General features: G+C 33.2%; 2 protein-coding genes and 1 pseudogene across 2 annotated transcripts; all 3 read left to right on the top strand.

Annotated features, from left to right (window-relative positions):
* On the top strand, window positions 1-595 carry LOC112019440 (uncharacterized; annotated as a pseudogene).
* Window positions 596-7,635: 7,040 nt separating this feature from the next.
* On the top strand, window positions 7,636-8,235 carry LOC112019439 (uncharacterized). The gene has a single exon (XM_024051957.1). The coding sequence runs from the start codon at window positions 7,636-7,638 to the stop codon at window positions 8,233-8,235; it is 600 nt and encodes a 199-aa protein (XP_023907725.1).
* Window positions 8,236-10,374: 2,139 nt separating this feature from the next.
* On the top strand, window positions 10,375-16,749 carry LOC136063763 (organelle RRM domain-containing protein 1, chloroplastic-like). Its single transcript, XM_065764618.1, has 9 exons — window positions 10,375-10,847; window positions 10,945-11,042; window positions 11,191-11,431; window positions 11,572-11,669; window positions 11,754-11,819; window positions 15,395-15,496; window positions 15,840-15,908; window positions 15,991-16,097; window positions 16,263-16,749. The coding sequence occupies exons 1-9, from the start codon at window positions 10,507-10,509 to the stop codon at window positions 16,338-16,340; spliced, it is 1,200 nt and encodes a 399-aa protein (XP_065620690.1). The 5' UTR covers window positions 10,375-10,506; the 3' UTR covers window positions 16,341-16,749.
* Window positions 16,750-20,346: the final 3,597 nt, after the last annotated feature.

The following is a 20,346-nucleotide window of genomic DNA, read 5'->3' as shown; positions in this document are numbered from 1 at the left end:
TTGACTCTATCTCAATGGATGCTCCTCAAAATTTTTCTTCTCTTAGCTGTGAATTGAGAATCATCCAAGCAAAAAACGTGGAATTCAAGTCCACAGGTTCCTTCCTTGTTAGATACTATCTTTCTGCAGGAAACAACAAAAGATTCGCCTCAACACCCAAGAAATCTGCTCCAAGTCCGACCTCTCTTGGAACGAGTCCTTCTCTTTGGATTGTTTTGGTGGCCAAGACTCCACGGACAACCTAAAGCAAGAAAATGTGGTATTCGAGCTCCGGTGGAGGAACAAAGCAGCGGTTCTTGGAAAGATTGGGGGGTCAAAGCTGTTGGGGAGGGCAGAGATTCCATGGAATCAAGTGTTTGAATCACCAAACATGGAAATAGAGAAGTGGGTCACGATGGTTTCAACAGGAGGACATGTGCTTGAAGGTGCCAAGCCACCTAAGCTGCAAGTGGAAATGAGAATTCAAGTTTCTGCAATGGTGGAGATGGAGAGGAAGAAGACACACGGGAAGGTTAACAAGCGGGAATATGAGTGTGGGTGCAAAGACGGACATTATTACAGTTGTACTTGTGGAGATATGAAATTTTCGCACTAACGGCAGCTTTGGAGGCTTTTTAGGCACAACTGAAGTTGCATGTTTTAATTAAGTCTTGGTTCGTGTAGATAAATTTGCTAAGGCTGTTATTATGAAAAATGTTATGTTCATAATATTTTCATATTAAATTATGAATGGCAGGTTGTTGGTGAGCTAAAAAGTAATTTCATGAGTGGATTTAAATCAGAACCAACTTTTTTCTTTATTATTTGTTTTATTAAATTCAAGACCTGGGAAGTATGATTTTGTATATTTTTATATGATGTTGATGATGGGAAATGAGTACAGTTCGATCGATCAAAAGGAGTTGAGAGAATGAGAGTTGAACTAATTTGAAGACCAATCTTTTCATAGGAGCAATTTTCTAAATAGAATTTTTAGTAACTATGACTAACGAATCGTGAACTCACGCAATGCGTAAGAATAAATAATTATTTTCTATTGGAATATAATGTATAATTTTTTCTTTAAAATATTTTGAAGATAATTTTTTCTCCCTAATAATTAAACAATTTCTATTCGGTCTAATTAGGTCTACTTCTATCCAATTCGTTCCACTCAATCCAATTTGGTCCACTGGGTCAATTTCGGTCCCCCTTCAGTCCATTTTAGACTAATTAGGCCTTAAATTGATTCTTTTTGTAGGTTTTCTTTTCAAGTTTAGCTCAAAATTTATTTATTTATTCTTAATTATTGGGTTGAAAAGAATGAATCTTTATTATATTTGGGCTAAACTCTTTTGTTTTGAGTTAAAAAAATATAAAGAAAATACTAAAATAGACATTAGAAATATGATCCACTAAAAATGATAAATATTCAAAAGTGCTTGTTCGGTCCACATTGGTTCTATTCGGTCCATTCTGTCCTTTTCGGTCCAATTTAGTCCTATTTAGTCCATTCTGTCCACTAAAGTTCTTTTCGGTCCACTTCAATCATATTCGGTCTAATTCGGTCCAACATGTGTACTTCAGTCCTATTCAGTCTACTTCGGTTGAGTGTGTCCAATACCGTCCAATTTCATCCCTTTCGGTCTATTTGATCCATTTCGGTCTATTCGTTCTTAAGCGGTCCATTTGGTCCACCTTATTTCTTTTTCGTCCATTCAGTCCTACTTTGTCCTTTCAAATCACTTTGGTTCATTTTGGTCTACTTAGATCTATTTTTGTGCACTTATATAATGAAAAAAAGACATGTTTTGGTTGAAAGCACCTAATCTAAATCTAACTTTATTAAAAAAATATAAATCTCAATCTCATAATATTTAAAATCTTAAGCATAACATTTATTGTTATTACGCTTTTTGTTAAACCACGTTAATGTAGCATTTCAATTTATTTCAGTACACGACTAGATTTAAGTAAAAATCTTTCTAAAACTGTGATGGTTCATGGTTCGCACCATGGTATGACAGTACAGGTACACTTCTTATAAGCTAGTCTATTTTAAAAAAATAAATAAATAAAATTTTGGGTAAGTTTTTCTGGTCCTATATTTCCTTACCAGGAAGATTCGTTGAAGGAAACATTTAAATTAAATTTATTTTTAAGTTGGCCAACGGTGTTGTCTTTGAACTTACATAGTAAATCTCTTGGACCCTTCAGGTGGATTCCAAATTGGCACACAATTGGATAACAAACTTGAACTCCCTATTTCCTTTGGAATATTCTAACTTGATCCATGATTGCAGGTCTCTCTTGGAGTGACCTTGGGTGGTCAAAACTGATCACATTTGGAGGGAAGCTAATGGGTGTGCCGACCAGTTGGCAAAGAAAGGAGCAGATCAATCTGAGCGTGAAATTTTCTATGACACCTGTCCTGCGTTTTTGACGCAATGCTATTTTTGGGACTCACTAAGATTCACCTCGCCTCGATCAGTGGGTTGTATATACTAAGGAAGCTAAAATCTAGCTATCGAAAGTCTGTGTGTGTTATGTCCTTTCCTGTTGTTGTGTTTGTCTTGTTACTGTGTCTTAATCGTTGTGGTGTTATTGTATAGTTTGATGCGTTTGTAGCGGTGGTTGTCAAGTCATGTCGTGGTATTGTATAGTTTGATGTGTTTGTAGTTGGTAACTCTTTGAAGTCTCTGACTCTCTGTGCTGTACTTTCAGTGTTTGCAATAAAATCCCTTAATGCAAAAAAAATCTCTTGGACCCAGAGTGTGTGTTGCTAGTAGAATGAAGTAGGGTAGTCACGTGGATGTGATTTTGGGCTGGACCTGATCATTAAGATCGGGTCTATGAGGTCAAGATCAGGCATTACTTAGTGATGAGCCAACTTTAAAATACTAGAAGAGAGCAGGCTCATCAGACCATGCAGGGATAACATGAGGAGGCTCACATGGTCCAAAAAAATGGCTGCGAGCCTAGTAGACCAAACCTCAAGGAGGTTGAGGGGAAACCAAGGGAGTCAATTCCATACCGTACCGGCCGGTATATACCGTACCGGCAAGCAAACCGGTACATATAACTCCCCTGTTTCGTACTGGAAAAAATACCGGCCGTACAGGTCAATTTCGGGCAATACCGAGCGTACCGGCCGGTATAGAAAAAAGTTTTTTTTTTTTTTTTAATCTTGTAATTTTCGAATTTTTGTTAGGGCAAAATGGTAACTTATTTCCATTAACTTATTAGTATTATTTGTTTTCTTAGTATGCAATGGTAACTTTTAAGCTTTCTATTTTTTATATTGAGTTTTTTTCTTTTCTTTTAATTGATACTAAAGTCTAAAATTATAAATAATTAGTTCTGAATTGAGGAAATATTTTATGCTAAACTTTTATATTTATTATAATATATATATATATATACACACACACACATATATATATATATACACATATATATATATTTTTTATTTATAAATATAAAAAATAGCGGTAAACCCAAAACGGTACACCGGTATTGACTGGTATCCAAAATATATCGTATTGCTAGCCAAACCGGTACAGCCTCTGGTATGGTATTGACTTCCTTGGGGGAAACAGCTGAAGGTAAGAAAACCTAGAAAACATGTTTTTAAAATTCGGACCAAATGAAGAATCAGAAAAGAGAGTGATTTCTTGGTTTTCTAGTTGGAGGTTCATCCAATGGTCGAACTAATGACGTCATAAATAATTTAATTAATAATAATTTAATAATACATATAAGTTAAATCAACTACTATTTTATAGCAATTAATAAAAAATTTCACATAAAATTTACAAATTTTTCATGCAAGTTTTTTCACATTTCATATAAAAAAAAAATGGAAATAATTGTTGTTCCTAGCTATATGAAGATAAATCAATAAATAAATGCATGTGCAAAATTATACTTTAAGTAAGAATATTTTACAAAAGTTTCTCGCCTCAAGATAGAGAAAAAGTGGGAGATATTACCTTATCAGTGCTACATATCTTTTAAAAGAAAACAACCCAGCCACTCTTGCCATTATCTTACTAGTTTGCACTATTAGGTAAGATAGAAAGCTCTAAAATAGTAACCTTATTCATACCCAGATATCATCATGGTTATTGAAAAGAGACAACTAAATTTGTTTTATAGAATTAATGAAAGTGAAGAATACAAAGAATGATAAGAAACTTTTCTAACCAGTAGACATTAGACCAGGGGCGGAGCCAGAAATTTTTGTTTGGGGGGGCCGATTTGTGTTGCTAATTTATTAGAACATCTTTATCAGATGTTGCAAAATTTATGCCATTTTACCACACTAAAAGTCTACTTTATTATTTTACCACATCATTTTACAACATCTCATTTATCAGATGTTTTATCATTCAATTCTATACATTAAAATAATATATACTACACATTAAAATAATATATTATTTACTCCATCTCGTTAACCATTAACAACATCAACAACAACAACACCGACCAGCCACCACCGGCACAACCACCACTTCACCACCACACATGCCCAGCAAGGTAGCAACCACCACCACCCCACCATCACACACACCCCAGCAAGGCAGAAACCACCAACAATACAGGAAAAAAAAAAAAAAACCAGCAAATACCAATCGCCAAGCACAACCACCCCTCAAATGCCAAACCAACACCGACCCAAAACCCACATCAACGCCAATCCAAAACCCACGTCGAAACCCACATCAACGTCGATCCAAAACCCACGTCGAAACCCACATCAACGCCGATCCACGTCGAAACCCACATCAACACCAACCCAAAACCCACATCGTAACCCACTGGCGAGATCGCCGGCGAGATCGGTGTGCTATCGTACTACAAGATTCACGGTTCGGACAAGATCTTGACAAGTTCGGCGAGAGAGAAAGGAGTCAGAGTGGGTGAGATCGAGCGTGGCGGAGCGCGCTGTCGTCGTCGAAGCTACGCCGTCGTCACTGCCGGTGAACATCCTGGACTGGTCGAAGAGAGAGGGAATTGGTACAGGGAGAAGAGAGAGGGAATCGGTGAGTGATAGAGAAGAGAGAAGAAAGAATGAAGAGAGAGGAGAGAGAAAGAGAATATAAAACAATAAAAAATTTGCCACATTTGTCCGTACCGTTGCAAATTTGCAACGGTACTGTAGCTATGTGGTATAATGTTTGAGATTTGGCACATCTCATAAACCTCCATTTTTGTGTTTGGTGTGGTAAATGTGCCAAATATTTGACATTTGGCACATTTACCACACCTACTACGGATGCTCTTAATCTATACAAACTTTTATACACATACACAAACACATATATCTATACACATACACAAAAAATTAGTATATTTCATAATGAATCCTTAAAATTAAATGTTTCATAGAATTAAATTAATCTTTCACCATCTTCCAAAGTAAAATCCTTACAATTTTCATTTTCAATATAAGTTACCAAATTGCCATTGTGAGTAAAAAAATTTCAATTGAATTAATGAAGTGTCCAAAGACATAAATGATCCAAAACTTAAAAAAATACAAGAACACATTTTACCATAAAAAATGAATTTGAGAAACAATATGTTCTCTATAACTACTAGACAAATTGGACAATTTTTTTAAGAACATTATTGGACCAACTCAAATAGTTGAGGAGGGCCAAGTCCCATTTTTGAGGGCTAATTATTAAAATATTAAATATTTCTATACAGTAAAGAAAAAAATTTAAAAATTTTGGGGGGCCACCCTAACATGTAGCTCCGCCCCTGCATTAGACTACCGGTGCGTGTTTAGGTGGAGGAAGATGAGCTTTTTTATAGATTGAGTGAATTGGTGAGTTATACAAAGATTAAATAGGCCAACTAAATATGAAATAATGGATATAAATACGTCAAGTAAATTTAAATTAATGGGTATAAAAATGTGAGCTTAAATGTTTAATATGGTTACAATTTCAAATAAAAATCCATCCATGTGTAAAAATTGATAATCATAATTTAACTATGTAATTAGTGGAGAATAAATTGGAAATATTATTATTATTATTTTAATTAAAATATTCCAACATAATCAAGGGATAAAGTACAAGATCAAAAATTTTCTAATTAATATGGCACATATCAATAAAATAAATAATCTTTCGTTTTAATTTTTATTATAACTAATGTATTTATAGATTTCATTGTATCATATTTTTTGTTATTTGTCTTCTAATCATTTTTGGAAAATTTTAAAATTTTTTTTTTATTTTTTATCATGCCTTATACTTGACAGATCAACTATAATTAGAATTATTTTTATTTATGTTTTTTATTTTTTATTTTTTATGTATAACCTATGATTATACATTTGAATATTTTTTACATTTCATTAGATATTTTTTATTATCAAGGTTACTAATTTTGTAGTTTATTTATTTATTTTAATTAATATTAAATTAACTATAACATCATTATTATTCACTTGAAATGGAAAGAGTCAATTTTACTATTAAGATTTTTCCTAGATCTGTCAATGTAGAGAGTGTGACATAGTTTAAAATTTTAATTGGCACTAAATACTAATTTAGATTTTTAATATTTAATCTGAATTATGAAATTATATCTATATCAAAAGGAGTAGATCCTAACATGGTTAAACCTCGACTTGATCTCAAACCTTGAACCTCCCATTTTACAATTCTTTCAATGCTCTAATTTTTAGTTAGGTTGAAAATTCCTCAAGCCATCACATGTGTAGAAACCAATTCAACACAACTCATGTGGGTTGGGTTGAATTAAGTCGGTAGGTTGTGCTTCTAGTTTTCATGTTTTGTTAAAAAATTGGGTTTTCATTAACTATTTAACCATGTTTTTTCAACAAATGATTAAAAATAACATAATATGCTTAAATTATATTTCAAATTATTTTCAAAAATAATTCTCAAAATACCATAATAAAATGAAACTAAAAAAACTAAAATAAAGATAATAAAATAAACTTATGTATATGGTGAGTCGGGTTGGGTCATATGGGTTGAAAAAATTATCAACTCAAACTTGATCCAACCAATACTCTAACTAAAATTTCAAATCCAATAACTTAAGGCATCGGTTTAGTTTGGTTTTGTCAAATTGGTGGGTTGAATCATGAATGCACACTCCTCAAATTGACCCTCAAATATTATTCCTATAATTACTACTTAATTTCTTCTTCTACTATTTCCAGCAGTGAAAAACATTAGTATTATTTTAAGCATCCATGCGTTCCAATAAACATTGTTTCTTTATAGTGGAGTCACTGGTGTGCAGGTTGTGACAATCAAATTGTAGCCCAACACTGGTGCAACTTGCAAGAGAAATCTTCTACACAATCTCATAGGATCCGCTTCATGTAGATCTAATCATCTAAAGCATTTAGTAAATCCTAGAAGTACAAATAAGATCTAGCTGGCCAGCTGTATGATACATTTAATTTTTTAAGACTAAATACAGTTTAGTAGTTTACTCACAAACAGCAATACCATCTTTTCCTTCCACTATGCAATAATACAACCACTATATAAATCCTCACAGGCCAAGGCATCTAAGTAACCCAAAACACAGTTTGCTTCACCAACACCAACACAGAGCCTTACCTGTCTCTCTTTCTCTATCTCTTTTACTCTTTTAATGGGTGTTCCTCATCTTTTCTCTTCTCTTAGCTGTGAGTTGAAAATCATACAAGCAAAAAGCGTGGAATTCAAGCCCACCGGTTCCTTCTTTGTTAGATACTATCTTTCTGCAGGAAACAACAAAAGAATTCGCCTCAACACCCGAGAAATCTCCTCCAAGTCCGACCTCTCTTGGAACGAGTCCTTCTCTTTGGACTGTGTTGGTAGCCAAGACTCCATGGACAACATAAAGCAAGAAAACGTGGTGTTTGAGCTCCGGTGGAGGAACAAAGTTCCAGTACTTGGAAAGATTGGAAGGTCACAGCTGTTGGGGAGGGCAGAGATTCCATGGAAACAAGTGTTTGAGTCACCAAACATGGAAATAGAGAAGTGGGTCACGATGATTTCAACGAGGCGGCATGTGCTTGATGGTGCCAAGCCACCTAAGCTGCAGGTGGGGATGAGAATTCAAGTTCCTGCAATGGTGGGAACGGAGACGAGGACACATGTAAAGGTTAACAAGTGGAAATATGAGTGTGAATGCAAAGATGGTCATGGCTACAGTACTTGTGAAGATTACGAAATTTTTGCACTAGCGGCTGCTTTGGAGGCCTTTTAGGCATGCACTAACATGGGTTTTGGTTGGTGTACATAATTTTTGCCTTGGGCCTTACTGTTTTATTGATTTAATTAGGATGTTTGTATAGTTTATATGATGATGGTGATGGGAAATGAATACAAATTTGTCAAAAGAAGCTGGAGTAGTTGAGCTAATTTGGAACTGTTTCTTTTCATAGGACCAATTTTTCAATGAGAATTTTCATCAATTATGATTTACGACTAATTACTTGGCTGCTTGGTTGGTTGTGTGAGGATAAGTAAATGGTTTACGAGCTGTCCATCTAGGGTTTGTAAATGAACCGAGTCAAGCTAAGTCAAACCGAGAATTAAAAATTCATACTTGTTCGTTTTATTTTGAACACAAGTCAAGCTCAAGTTTATTACAAAATAAGATATTGGTTCAATTTTTTTTAGAACAAACATGACCTTATTATTAACACACTACTTGATTAACTTATTATTTTTTTCATATATAGTAAAATCAAGACTAAATTTTTTTACCTCTTTACAATCTATGAATTTTTACTACAATTGAACTGTTTATACTTTATATCATCAAAAAACTATAAATAATAATTTGATATCATATAAACCTATTTACAAACTTATACAATTTAATCTTAAATTTATATGAGTATTTTTTAAGAGAAGTATGAATATAAAAATATGATAGCATATATAGTTAAATTGAGTATCATGTTCACGAGATTATTCATAGAGTAATGCTACAATCTACAGCCATAACTATTTTACAATATTTTTACAAAATGTTGATGTAGCCGACCTCTTATTGGTCTTCATCTAAACCCTATCATTAATATCATCTTTTTCGTTTACCAATAATCACTCATCACATTAGTAGTTTGTAAAATTTTTTGTAAAATTGTTTACATCTCTAACATTTTTCTTATTCATAAACGCATTATTATGTTTGAGCTTAGTTCATTTAATAGTCAAATCTAAACTTGTGTTTGAGCTTGGCTTGTTTGCTAAACAAGCAAACATAAATAAGCTTCTTTTTTTTTTTTTTTTTTTTTAATAATCGATAGAACTTCTCATCCATTGTTTAGTCTATTTAGTCTATACAAATTAAAAGTGAAATCTTCTCTTAGTTTTCTGGTCCAATATTTCCCTACTTGGAATATAATAATGGGTTGAAGAGGGCAAGCAATTAAATTAATAATTTAAGTACCAAATATATTAAAAAAATTAAATGATAAATCACAGTTTGGCCTCCATTGAACTTCGGTCCGACTTCAAAAACCTTAAACCTTACTCCTCTTCAGTTCTTTGAACGGTTTGAGTTTCAAAACTATGACTAAGACATCTAACGTTTAAATCTTCTTCCTCTTAATTATCAAAATTATCAACAACAAAAAAAAAAAAAAAAAAAGAAAAAAGATAATAGGTAGAAATTTGAGTTATATGTCTATTTGGATATTGCTTATTTTGCTAAAAACTGAAAACATGTAGCAAAACTAATTTTTAAATGTGTGAATAGTACTATGAGACCTAATTTTAAATTTTTTTTTTTGAATAAAGTACTTGTGGGTTTTGTGAATAGTGCATGAAACCCACTAGAAAAGCATAATCACACATGAAACGCTCTTCTCAAAAAAAAAAAAAAAGCCAAAACACAGACGCTGCTTGAATCAACTAGTACATAGTATCCGTTTGAATCCCGTTTGCGTTTCTTTTTTCTTTTTTTCCCCCAGGCGCATGTTTTGACTTTTCAGCAGTGAACATGCACTTGTGCACGAGTCCTCACAAACTTCACTTTTCAGCAACTTTTTCATTAAAATGGGTTCCACAAACTATTCACCATTTAAAATTATTTTGCTACAATTTTTTAATTTTCAGTTTTCAGTTTCAGCAAAATAAGTTATATCCAAACGGACCTATAATGTCATGAAATGGCTATGGTTTTCAAATTTAACATTCAAATATCATGCTTAGTATGCTCAAATCTCAATTAAGTTAAAATTAGTTTGATTCTTATTCACGTTTAGTATATTTCCAAAATTAGAAAATCAAAAACCAAAAATAAAAAGTTGTATGAACCCGTAATTGAATCGACCCAAACACCAACCCGCCCGTAACCCGTTTGCCCTTTCAGTCTTTCACGGACACAGTTCTAATTTCTAAGCGCCCAAAAAATATCAGAAACACGACACAAACAGATGAGATAAACTGATAGCAGATTGGTATAGTTGAGACTTGAGACTTTGAGAGAGCTTATAGTTTGCCATGAAACCTTAAAAAAGCAGCCATGGAACAAGTTCTCTCTTCCTCAACCATAATCTCTACAACACAAATATTTCCACTCAAACCTCTCAAAACCCATCTCCAAACTCCAACCATAAACCTCAAATTCTCCATTTCTCCAAAGAAAAACAACCACCTTCATCTCTCTTCTTTTTCTTCTTCTTGTCTATGTTTCTCTAATAAAGCAAGTGCCACTTCAACGACAACACCACCAGCATTAACTTCCACTCCCAGTAGTGACAACCACCATTGGATGGTGCTCATGGAGGCTCCTCCACAAGGGGTCAATTCCAAACCACAGGTTATTGAATACTACGTTAAGACTTTGGAAAGAGTTTTAGGGAGGTGGGTATGTTTCAAAATATTCTTTCTTGTCATGTTGCAAATGTTTCTTAGCTTTTGGTCTGAAATCCTGCTTTGGTTGTGATTTTTTGAATAACAGTGAGAAGGATGCTCAGATGTGTATATATGATGCTTCTTGGGATACCAACTTCGGCTTTTGCTGTGACATTGATGAAGAAACCTCCCGTGAACTTGCCGGTAAGTTTCTATAGCAGAAAAAGTCTGAGTCATCTGATGTGCTTCAATTCTGTACCATGCTGTTGCTTTCATGTTTGTGGAGAAACTAAAATTATGAGAGGCACTTTCATAGTTTCATTAACATTGATGTGTAATGAATATGTTTTAGGATTACCTGGCGTTTTCTCAGTTAGGCCTGACCCAGATTATAGTTCTGTGAAAAAGGATTATAGTTTTTCAAGCATTCAATCCAGTTATCTGTCAAGCTCACAAATTGGAAGTAATCTGTTGTTTCCCGTGGGGAGTACCAAACACTGGCTTGTTCGAATGGACAAACCGGGGATTGGAGTTGTTACAAAGGCTCAAATGGTTGATTATTATGCTCAAATACTGACCAAGGTTTTGGGGAAGTAAGTAAATAACATTTGAGCTTGTTATTATGTTTCTGTTCCATTTTATTGTAACGTCTCTAACAGTGCATCAATGCAATATTCTTCCTTTGATTGCTTTGTTTCTCTTCACCCTGAAAGTGGAATAATACTTTTTGTAGTGAGAAAGACGCACAAATGTGTATTTATCATGTTTCTTGGCAGTCCAACTTTGGGTTCTGTTGTGAACTTGACGATGAATGTGCACGGGAACTAGCTGGTTAGTATGTGCATTTGGTTTCTCTTTGCCACGGTTGTGATATGTATTTTGCAGCTTGAAGACAAATGCTTCCATATGGTGTAGGTGTACCAGGTGTATTATCTGTTCAGCTAGATAAGAATTTTGAGTCAGAGAATAAGAATTATGGAGGTTTGTACGTTTTTCAGATAATATTTTTGTGTGTTTTTTTAATGTTTGATCAGATATAACATGCTCCACATCTTTTCTACCTTGCAACTTCGCTTCTCTTCAAGCATTGTATTCAGTGATATCTTGATCTCAGAGATATATTGCAAAGTATTAACTTTGACTGTTTCTTTCTTTTCTTTTCTTCTTTTAATAATTTCTATTTGAAAGGCCTCTGTGTCAAGAAAGTATATAGCAGAAGCACCATGTAACTTATGCTAGTATATTTGTGTCAGTGTCATAACAAATACATGTTTTAGGGATTCTAATCCTTAATCAACCAAAATGTTTATGTGATTTCACTGTATGAGATGATCTCTCAAGTAATTTACTTATGTAAATAAAGCAATTAACTTTAGATGTTTTATTAATTTGAGCTGGATTTTAGTGGAGGGGTAAATTCTATGTCATTGTAGATAGCCAGTCTTTGAAGCAGCTAAAGGAAAGTTGTATAGTCCAGTAGCAGCCATGTGTCTTTTCCTTGAAAGTGGAAGACTTTGTATTGAGTAGAAAAATAGGCTTTATAGTGGCTGCAATTCTTTGTGGCAGAGATGAGTCTTTTCCTTGGTTAGAATCATGCATTGGGCTTGGGAACACTTTGTAGTGTATAGCAGTTGTGATTCTAGATTTTGTGGCAGAGCATGCCTTTGCAACAGAAAGCACACAATGTCAATTAATGACTTATAAAACTGGACAGAGTTTCATACTGACTGTGAAGGTTGCTAAGTGAGCTTTAGCACAAGGGAAAGCTCAAGGAAGTAATTCCTGATCATATTTTATTGTCAAGCTCAATGAGAATGTTGCTGATGGAATTGGTCATTCAAAGGGAAGTATTATGTCACTTATACTGAGACATGTAGTAGTTAGTAGAATTGTACAATATATGAAGTATTAACTATAGCCATCAGAAGTATACCCATGAAACTTTAACCATATGGCTTGCAGAAGGTTTACAAAATGAGCAGATTAGGAAGGTATCTGATGCTGGGGTAAGAAAGAGGTAAGTATAGCCAATCTCGTCACAAAAACTGTCATGCAAAGTTGCTAGAAGTCTTGAGCAAGGAGGAAAGAATCAGATGCATTGAGAAAGAGAGATTCCCAATGTATCTATGTGAGGGGTGAGATTGAGAAAGGTAGGGTCCAACTTATTATATTCTTAAATGCAATTCATCCAACTAGTTGGAGTTTAGGTGCAGGTGATAACTTTAAATGGGTTAGAAGATTCAAATGCTACTGAGGAAAGTAAATTGCTTACTCCTTGTTCTTGGAAAATTATTTTGGAAAGCCATGGGAAAAGAAATTATATTCCATAGACCCCAAAACATGATGTTTAACGTTATAGTGACATATTTGGTGGTGCATTTCTCTAATACTCGCTATTAACTTTGATAACAACTAGTTTATGTCAGAAAATGGCTTCAGGTCTGGTTCTTGTGTATTGATTAAGGCTCATCTTTAAATTGAAGTTCATGTATAAAAGGTGGTTTTGGCATATATTTTACAACATGCATGAAGTTTTAAGAAAAAGGGGGTAAGGCTGCCTACCTACCATGACCTCTCCTAGACTACGCAACAGTGGGAGCTTTGTGCAGCCTCTCCTAGACTTTGCAAAAGTGGGAGCTTTGTGCACTGGGTACGACCATGAAGTTTTAAGAAACTCTGCTGCTGGTTACTCAAGCAAATGAGGAGGAGGTATGCAATGCTGGAATTGGTGAAGATATTACAATAACATAATAAAATTGTTGTATCTAGTGCACAAAACTCCTACTTTTGTGGGGTCTAGGATGGTGATTGGTAGGCAACCTTAGTGCCTTACACCCAATTTTATTTTGGAATGCCTGATTCCTAGACTCAAATCTGCAACTTGTCACTTTGGATGGAAGGCACTTGCTATCGCACTAAGGCCCAACCTCTTTGTTAAATTACCGATTCTCCCAAAAGCTTAAACTATTAGGAAATTGTTAATTTAATCACTTAGCCATAATTCTAACACTCTCTTTAAATAGCATAATAATTAACAATAGTTTTTTTTTTTTTTTTAATTCTTAATCCAATTGCTCTGAAACATGCCTTAGCCAAGATGGGTTACTGGCTAGTCCAACTTGGTTAATGATGATCAGATGATGTAAGTGAGACTGTTAAGATGATTTGGTTGTGTGAGACAGAAATCTTCAATGGTTAATGCGAGGCATATTTGGTGCTAGTTAAGGTCTGTATGAGGGAGTGACTGGCATCAGCCACCCCAATAAAAGCAAAAATATATAATTTATTGAAAGCCTGTATTTTGTGCTTTGTGATAATTACTGATCTTTATCGGTGGACAATGCTTGAGGGTAGGTATTTAGGTGATATTACACTCTAAGCAGTCCCATTTAATATAATATTTTTCATTACATAATTAAGAAATTTTATAGTATAACCTGTCAAACATCATTTTTACAAATTTTGAACATTTTGGAATTTCTTAAAAAAACCTCATACATTGTGATGGACTCTGGTTCTATCAAGTGCTATAAGAACAGTAGGCAAAACAATCTACTTTGAGGCTGGCCAGCCTCCTAAATTAAGAGGGAGGGGTGGGAAGACATTTGAGTCAGAATTATTCTGAGATTCCTTTATCGAATACAAAACCTACATAAATAGCCAACACCTCTCCTACCTCATTGAAAAGACTAATAGGAATGATAACCAATCTATTTTCTACTTTATCTCCCAAGTCCAGGGAACTACTCTTCATTATTATTTGATAAAACCACAGAAAAATTTGGTAAAATAAATTTAATGTATCTAATCTATTTCGGTACCAAACATGCAAAAATTGCAACCAACCTTGTGACATTGGTTGCTGCCTGGCTCATATCACAGTGTTTTCACCTGTTCTAATACATTCACCAGTGAGGTGAACATACCAAGCACATTAGGTTATATTTTTTGTTAAGGACCTAGTCCTACAGAAACCATTAACTTTTTCAGTTTAGGATTTTAATGACATGTTATCACCTAGTGTAAACAGCTGGTTAGAGGATTGGTCGAGTATTTGATAGAACTTGACTGCTTGCAGAATAGACATTATCTGTTAACTATTAGAGTGAATTCTGAAACCTTCCTCAATAGAGCAACTGATTGATGCCATGTTTACCAAGTGCTAGAGTACTTGTTTATTTATGTTTTCATCACGCTTCTGTTAGTTAGCTTAAGCATGTTTTATTATTATGGAGAGAAAATCTTCTAATGTGAAGTGGAATATGTCATTACTCTACAAGTTTTTTTTTTAAGTCTTACTCTTCAATTTTTTTTTTTTTGGATAAGGCTTACTCTTAAATTGTTTCTCAGTGGAAAATATGCAAATGATGATTTAATAACTAGATTACTATTGTTGTTATATGGGGTTAGAATAAACTATTGAAATTATTAATTTTGATTTGTTCTTAATAAGAGGCCAATTCCCAATGAATCATTTCAATGTCATTCAGATTATATCTTTAGTTTACCATTACAACAATTCTTTCCATTGTAGAGTAAACAAGCTGTATTTTCAGGTAATAATCTACAGAGTAATCTACAGAGTTCCACAGATCTGCCAGATCCTTCAGAAGCAAGTCAAACAACCCCTATAAAAACAAAGAAACTATTCGTTACAGGTATGTTGCAAGACTCTGAGTTTGAATTCTTTGCTTGTAAATTTCATATTTTCGAAGACCACTTTTATGAAATAATTCAAGATTCTTATTTATGAAATGTGCATGCTTGTTTTACTATAATGGTTGTCTAATTATGCTTTTTTGAGTTTTACCTGATTAACATTTGGTTCAATTTAGTCTTTGGAGATTCCCTGGACCATGCCATGGCTTCCTCTTATGAGATCATAAAGTATTCCTTGTAGTTTCCATTCTGAAATCCAAAAGTTCTCCAGTCCAGCAACTTTATTTCTCCCTCTTTTTTATTCACAAATGACAGTGATTTGCAATCTTGATTTAAAAACAGGGCTGTCATTTTACACATCTGAGAAAACCTTACGTGCTGCATTTGAAGGCTTTGGTGAGCTTGTTGAAGGTATGTTTGCATTTCCATGCTCATAAATGACATGTTTCATTAGTAAGGGTATACCAGTGCTGATGCACTGCTTCCTCAACAGTTAAAATTATAATGGACAAAATTTCCAAAAGGTCCAAAGGTTATGCATTTATAGAGTACACTACAGAGGAGGCTGCTAGTGCAGCACTCAAAGAGATGAATGGCAAGGTAAGTTTTCTTCCATTAAGAATCTTCCTTGTATTTTTCTTGTGCTTAATGTTCAAGCGCAGGTTTGTTTTCCTTAAGCTTTGATTCATAATTGTAGATAAAACAAATATAACACTCGGAGTAAGAGAAAGGGTAATCTCTCTATTTTGTTCCTGGTTCTTGCAGATTATTAATGGCTGGATGATAGTTGTTGATGTTGCCAAGACTAATCCACCAAGATACAGCAGGGGTCGCCCCAGATAGGAATTTTGACAAGAGAACGATTCCTGATCCACTGTCTTCAAGGTCAAGCAAGATATTCAGGCTACTGCTTTCAAGGTGTTGGACTATTCTCATACTGCCACCTAAATTTTGTTCGATGAGTACCTGCAAGAGGCAAGAGGCAAGAGCCTTTATCAGCTCCAGATCTTCAAGTGAAGCACTAGTCGTTCACATTGAATTTTTTAGTCATTAATATATTATGGAGACTCTCTCATATATATATATATATATATAGGCAGAAACATGTAGTCTGAAATTCTATTATGTTGCATGCTCTTAGAAGGGGGAAATGAAATGCTCTTTACTCGAAGACAAGCAATACACTAGTCTTGAATTTTACTAAAAGCATTGAAGTAAATATTTTTTTAATCCTGCGAAATTGAAGTTTGGAGAGATGACATTCCACCCCAAAATTGAAGGGAAAAAATATTTTGAAACATACATAATTAAAAATAAGGGTAAATTTACTCCATTTCCTTGAGTTTGGGGAGATGACACTCTACCCCAAATTTGAAGGGAAAAAACACTTCCTTTTTTACATTCGTTTGATCAATTTTTGTTAAATTAATATTAAAAATGTTATACACTAACTCATCCTTTGCTCAAGGCTATGTTTCCAAAATTATCCTCCATTTAAAAATTAAAATTCTTTGTTTTAGAATTTAAACTAATCGCTAACCCGTGTGATGCACGGGAAAGCACAAAGAATATCTACAAAATCTATATAACATTATAGTTATATTTGTTAGGTTCAAACACACTCTTCTTGAATTATCAAATTATTAAAAAAAATTAACTCTCTTCTTCACTGTTTACTCAAACTTGTTTTCATAGCTCATATTTAAACAATCGTATTAGAAAATTTTCTATTAATAGTAAATTTTGTGTAAAGACATTACAGTTTCATGTAAAGTGTAGTATTAGATTAGGTATTGATTTGAAATCACGTGAATAAACTGCTTGTTTTCCATCATTCTTTGGGAAATATTCTCCCCCCTCCTTTCAATAGGATTTTAGAAAGAGCAATTAAGAATTTTGATTGAATGAAAAAATTATCAGTTTCTAACAATTTACGATTTTTAGATAAGTGGTAATTTATTTATAGTATCAAGGCAGATGGAATTAAGTATGAAATATCTTAAAATTTAAAGTCACACCATTGCCTAAAGGAAAAATGTTATACAGGTCTTGTGAAATGAACTTATTTACTCCTTTGGATTACTAAAGCATGGTTGAAAAGAAATAATCTTCATGATGGCTTATACAGTCTCAAAAGGTAAATAAATTCATGATGGCTTATAACTGCCTAAAAAGTATATCTTGGTACATAGTCTCAAGAGATGAGATTTAAAGGCTTAATTATATTATAAATTTCAATACCAGAAGACTTGAAAAATATAACCTGAAAAAATTAGCAAGGAGGAGAATCTTTCCAAACTTAGAATTTAAAAGTTTAGGGAACTAGAGGTAGAAAGCTCTAGTATGGATTTAGGAACTAATTTATGTGGGAAAATAGATCATGCCATATGAACACTATTTAGGAATTCTATCAAACTCTTGTGAGAAGCCAATAACAAATCTGGAAAAGACTTCCAGTTTGAATTCTTTCAAACTCAGGTTTATTTTCCTCCATCTAAAACAACCTTTCTAACAAAGAATGCTTAAAATCACTAAAATGAGACAACATACACTATATATTGATTACTATCTTAGGCATTAAGCTAATCAGTGCTTTCAATAATAAAAAAAAACTTAGCAATCTCAATTTTCAAAAGAGAAAAAAATACTTATCCCAATGAAGACAAACAAATACTAATCACCCTAATGTCAGTTAATTATTGTTGGGTTCTATTTGTTGTTATATTTTAAACTTAACCCCACACCCTCAACATAACCAAACCCATGAAATTTATTCTACAATTTGACATCCAATTCTCTTTTAATAGCATCCAATGATTCATTGTATGTTAATAATTGACGAAAATTTTTAAATAATAATAATTTATATCAATACCTGTAAGCTCCTTCAACAAAATCACCAAGCAAGTCCAATTGCTTCCACTAACAGTACTGAATAGAGCCTATAAAACTGTATAGAAACACATAAAAGAACTGAGCAGAATTTATAAGCCAGCATATAAAAAAAAAATAAAAAATAAAACCAAAAAACCAAAAAAAGCTCTATCTCTACCTTTCAACAACAACCATCATAAAAGGATTGAAGAAAAAAGAATTAAAAGTAAACTACAATAGTAGGTAGTCAGTTGAATGAATTAAACCCTTAAAAAAGTGTGTACGAAACATGTATTCCTCCTCCTCCTCATTCATAAATGGATTTTTTTAATGTCCATGTCCAATTAATTACATGACCCAGCCAGCAACAAGAATTATTTCTAATAGTATTGAATAGACAATCACTTTTAAGTGAATACATCAACACCACTCACAATTTTACATGAAATTTATATCAATACCTGTAAGCTCCTTCAACAAAACCTGACATTTATCAAAATTCATCATCTACCACTGCAAATTGATGCAAGAAGGTCACTCCTAAAAATAAATGATTTCTAAACATCATAACATAATGAAAATGATAAATGTAAGAGTCTATAGAATAACACATAGAAATGTAATGAAAACAATAGTGTGAACTGTGAATCAAATTTTAAAGTAAATTTACTTATGGTTTATCATATTTGTGGTTTTCTTACTAAGTCTTAGTGATACTCATTGAGAAGCTTCAAATAGGGCAAAAAAAAAAAAAAAAAAAATCCTTCTACAAACCTTTTCTTTTAAAGATATATAGATAATAGGTCATACAGTATCAATTGATTTGTGGTAAATTATGATGAAATAAGCTTCAAGGCCCCAATATTTATAATTCACTTAAGTCAGAAAGTAAATTCCCAAAGTCATAATCTATTTATTCTAAAGATAACCACACAAAAATACATGTAAACACTAATAGTTCTATATAAACAAAATTAAAACTTAAAGAAATAAAAATTGAAAGAAGAAGATGAAGAATAAGAAATATTAGAAGAAATTCTTACCACAAAATTCTCAGCCGCAAGTTCATGTTGTCTTTCCCACCATGCCTCTTGCTTTTGCACATCCTTTACAAAACTCACTCTAACTTGAAACACCTAAGCAATCCTAACCAAAATGAAAATATCACCCATTGAAAAGCCATAAAAGAGTCAAACTTTACACATATAAATAGAGAAAAAAGACAAACTTTACACACATACACATATACATGGAGAAAGACAGAGACCTTGCAGGTAGTGTAGATATCAATGGCTTGAACTGAAAATTGAAAGGGGTTGTACAAAGGTCTGAAATAGGTGGACAACCTAGGTGCTTTGGTTGGGATATTGAATAGTATTACCGCTAAAGTGGGAAGAATCAGCAAAAAAAGATCAAGGTATCAGACTCATCATATTCTAATAATTATGAAAATCCTTGTAGTAAACAAAACAAATATCATGTTGTATTGTCATGAAAAAAAAAAAACAATAAATAATCCAAACGAAAATAGAGGATTTTCATAAAATAAAGGGTAAAATATCATTTTCGTCCCTAAACTATCACAAAAGTTCGTTTTTCGTTCCTAAACTTTCAAAAGTTCGTTTTTCGTCCCTGAACTATCATAAAATTTCGTTTTTCATCCCTAAACTTTCAAAAGTTCTATTTTCATCCCTAAACTTTTCCAAATGTATTGATTTTCGTCCCTCTCACATCAGCACACTGTCAAAGCCACGTTAGCACTCCGTCAGACGGAGGGACGAAAATCAATACGTTTGGAAAAGTTTAGGGACGAAAATAGAACTTTTGAAAGTTTAGGGATGAAAAACGAACTTTTGAAAGTTTAGGGATGAAAAACGAACTTTTGTGATAGTATAGGGACGAAAATGATATTTTACCCTAAAATAAACATAAAAAAATTTTCCAAGCTATATATATATATATATATTTTTTTTTA

The sequence above is a fragment of the Quercus suber genome, unplaced genomic scaffold, assembly GCF_002906115.3.
Source record: "Quercus suber isolate HL8 unplaced genomic scaffold, Cork oak 2.0 scaffold_572, whole genome shotgun sequence".
Taxonomy (NCBI): Eukaryota; Viridiplantae; Streptophyta; class Magnoliopsida; order Fagales; family Fagaceae; genus Quercus; species Quercus suber.
The sequence above is the reverse complement of the archived record's forward strand: the minus strand, read 5'-3'. Positions and strand labels throughout refer to the sequence as shown.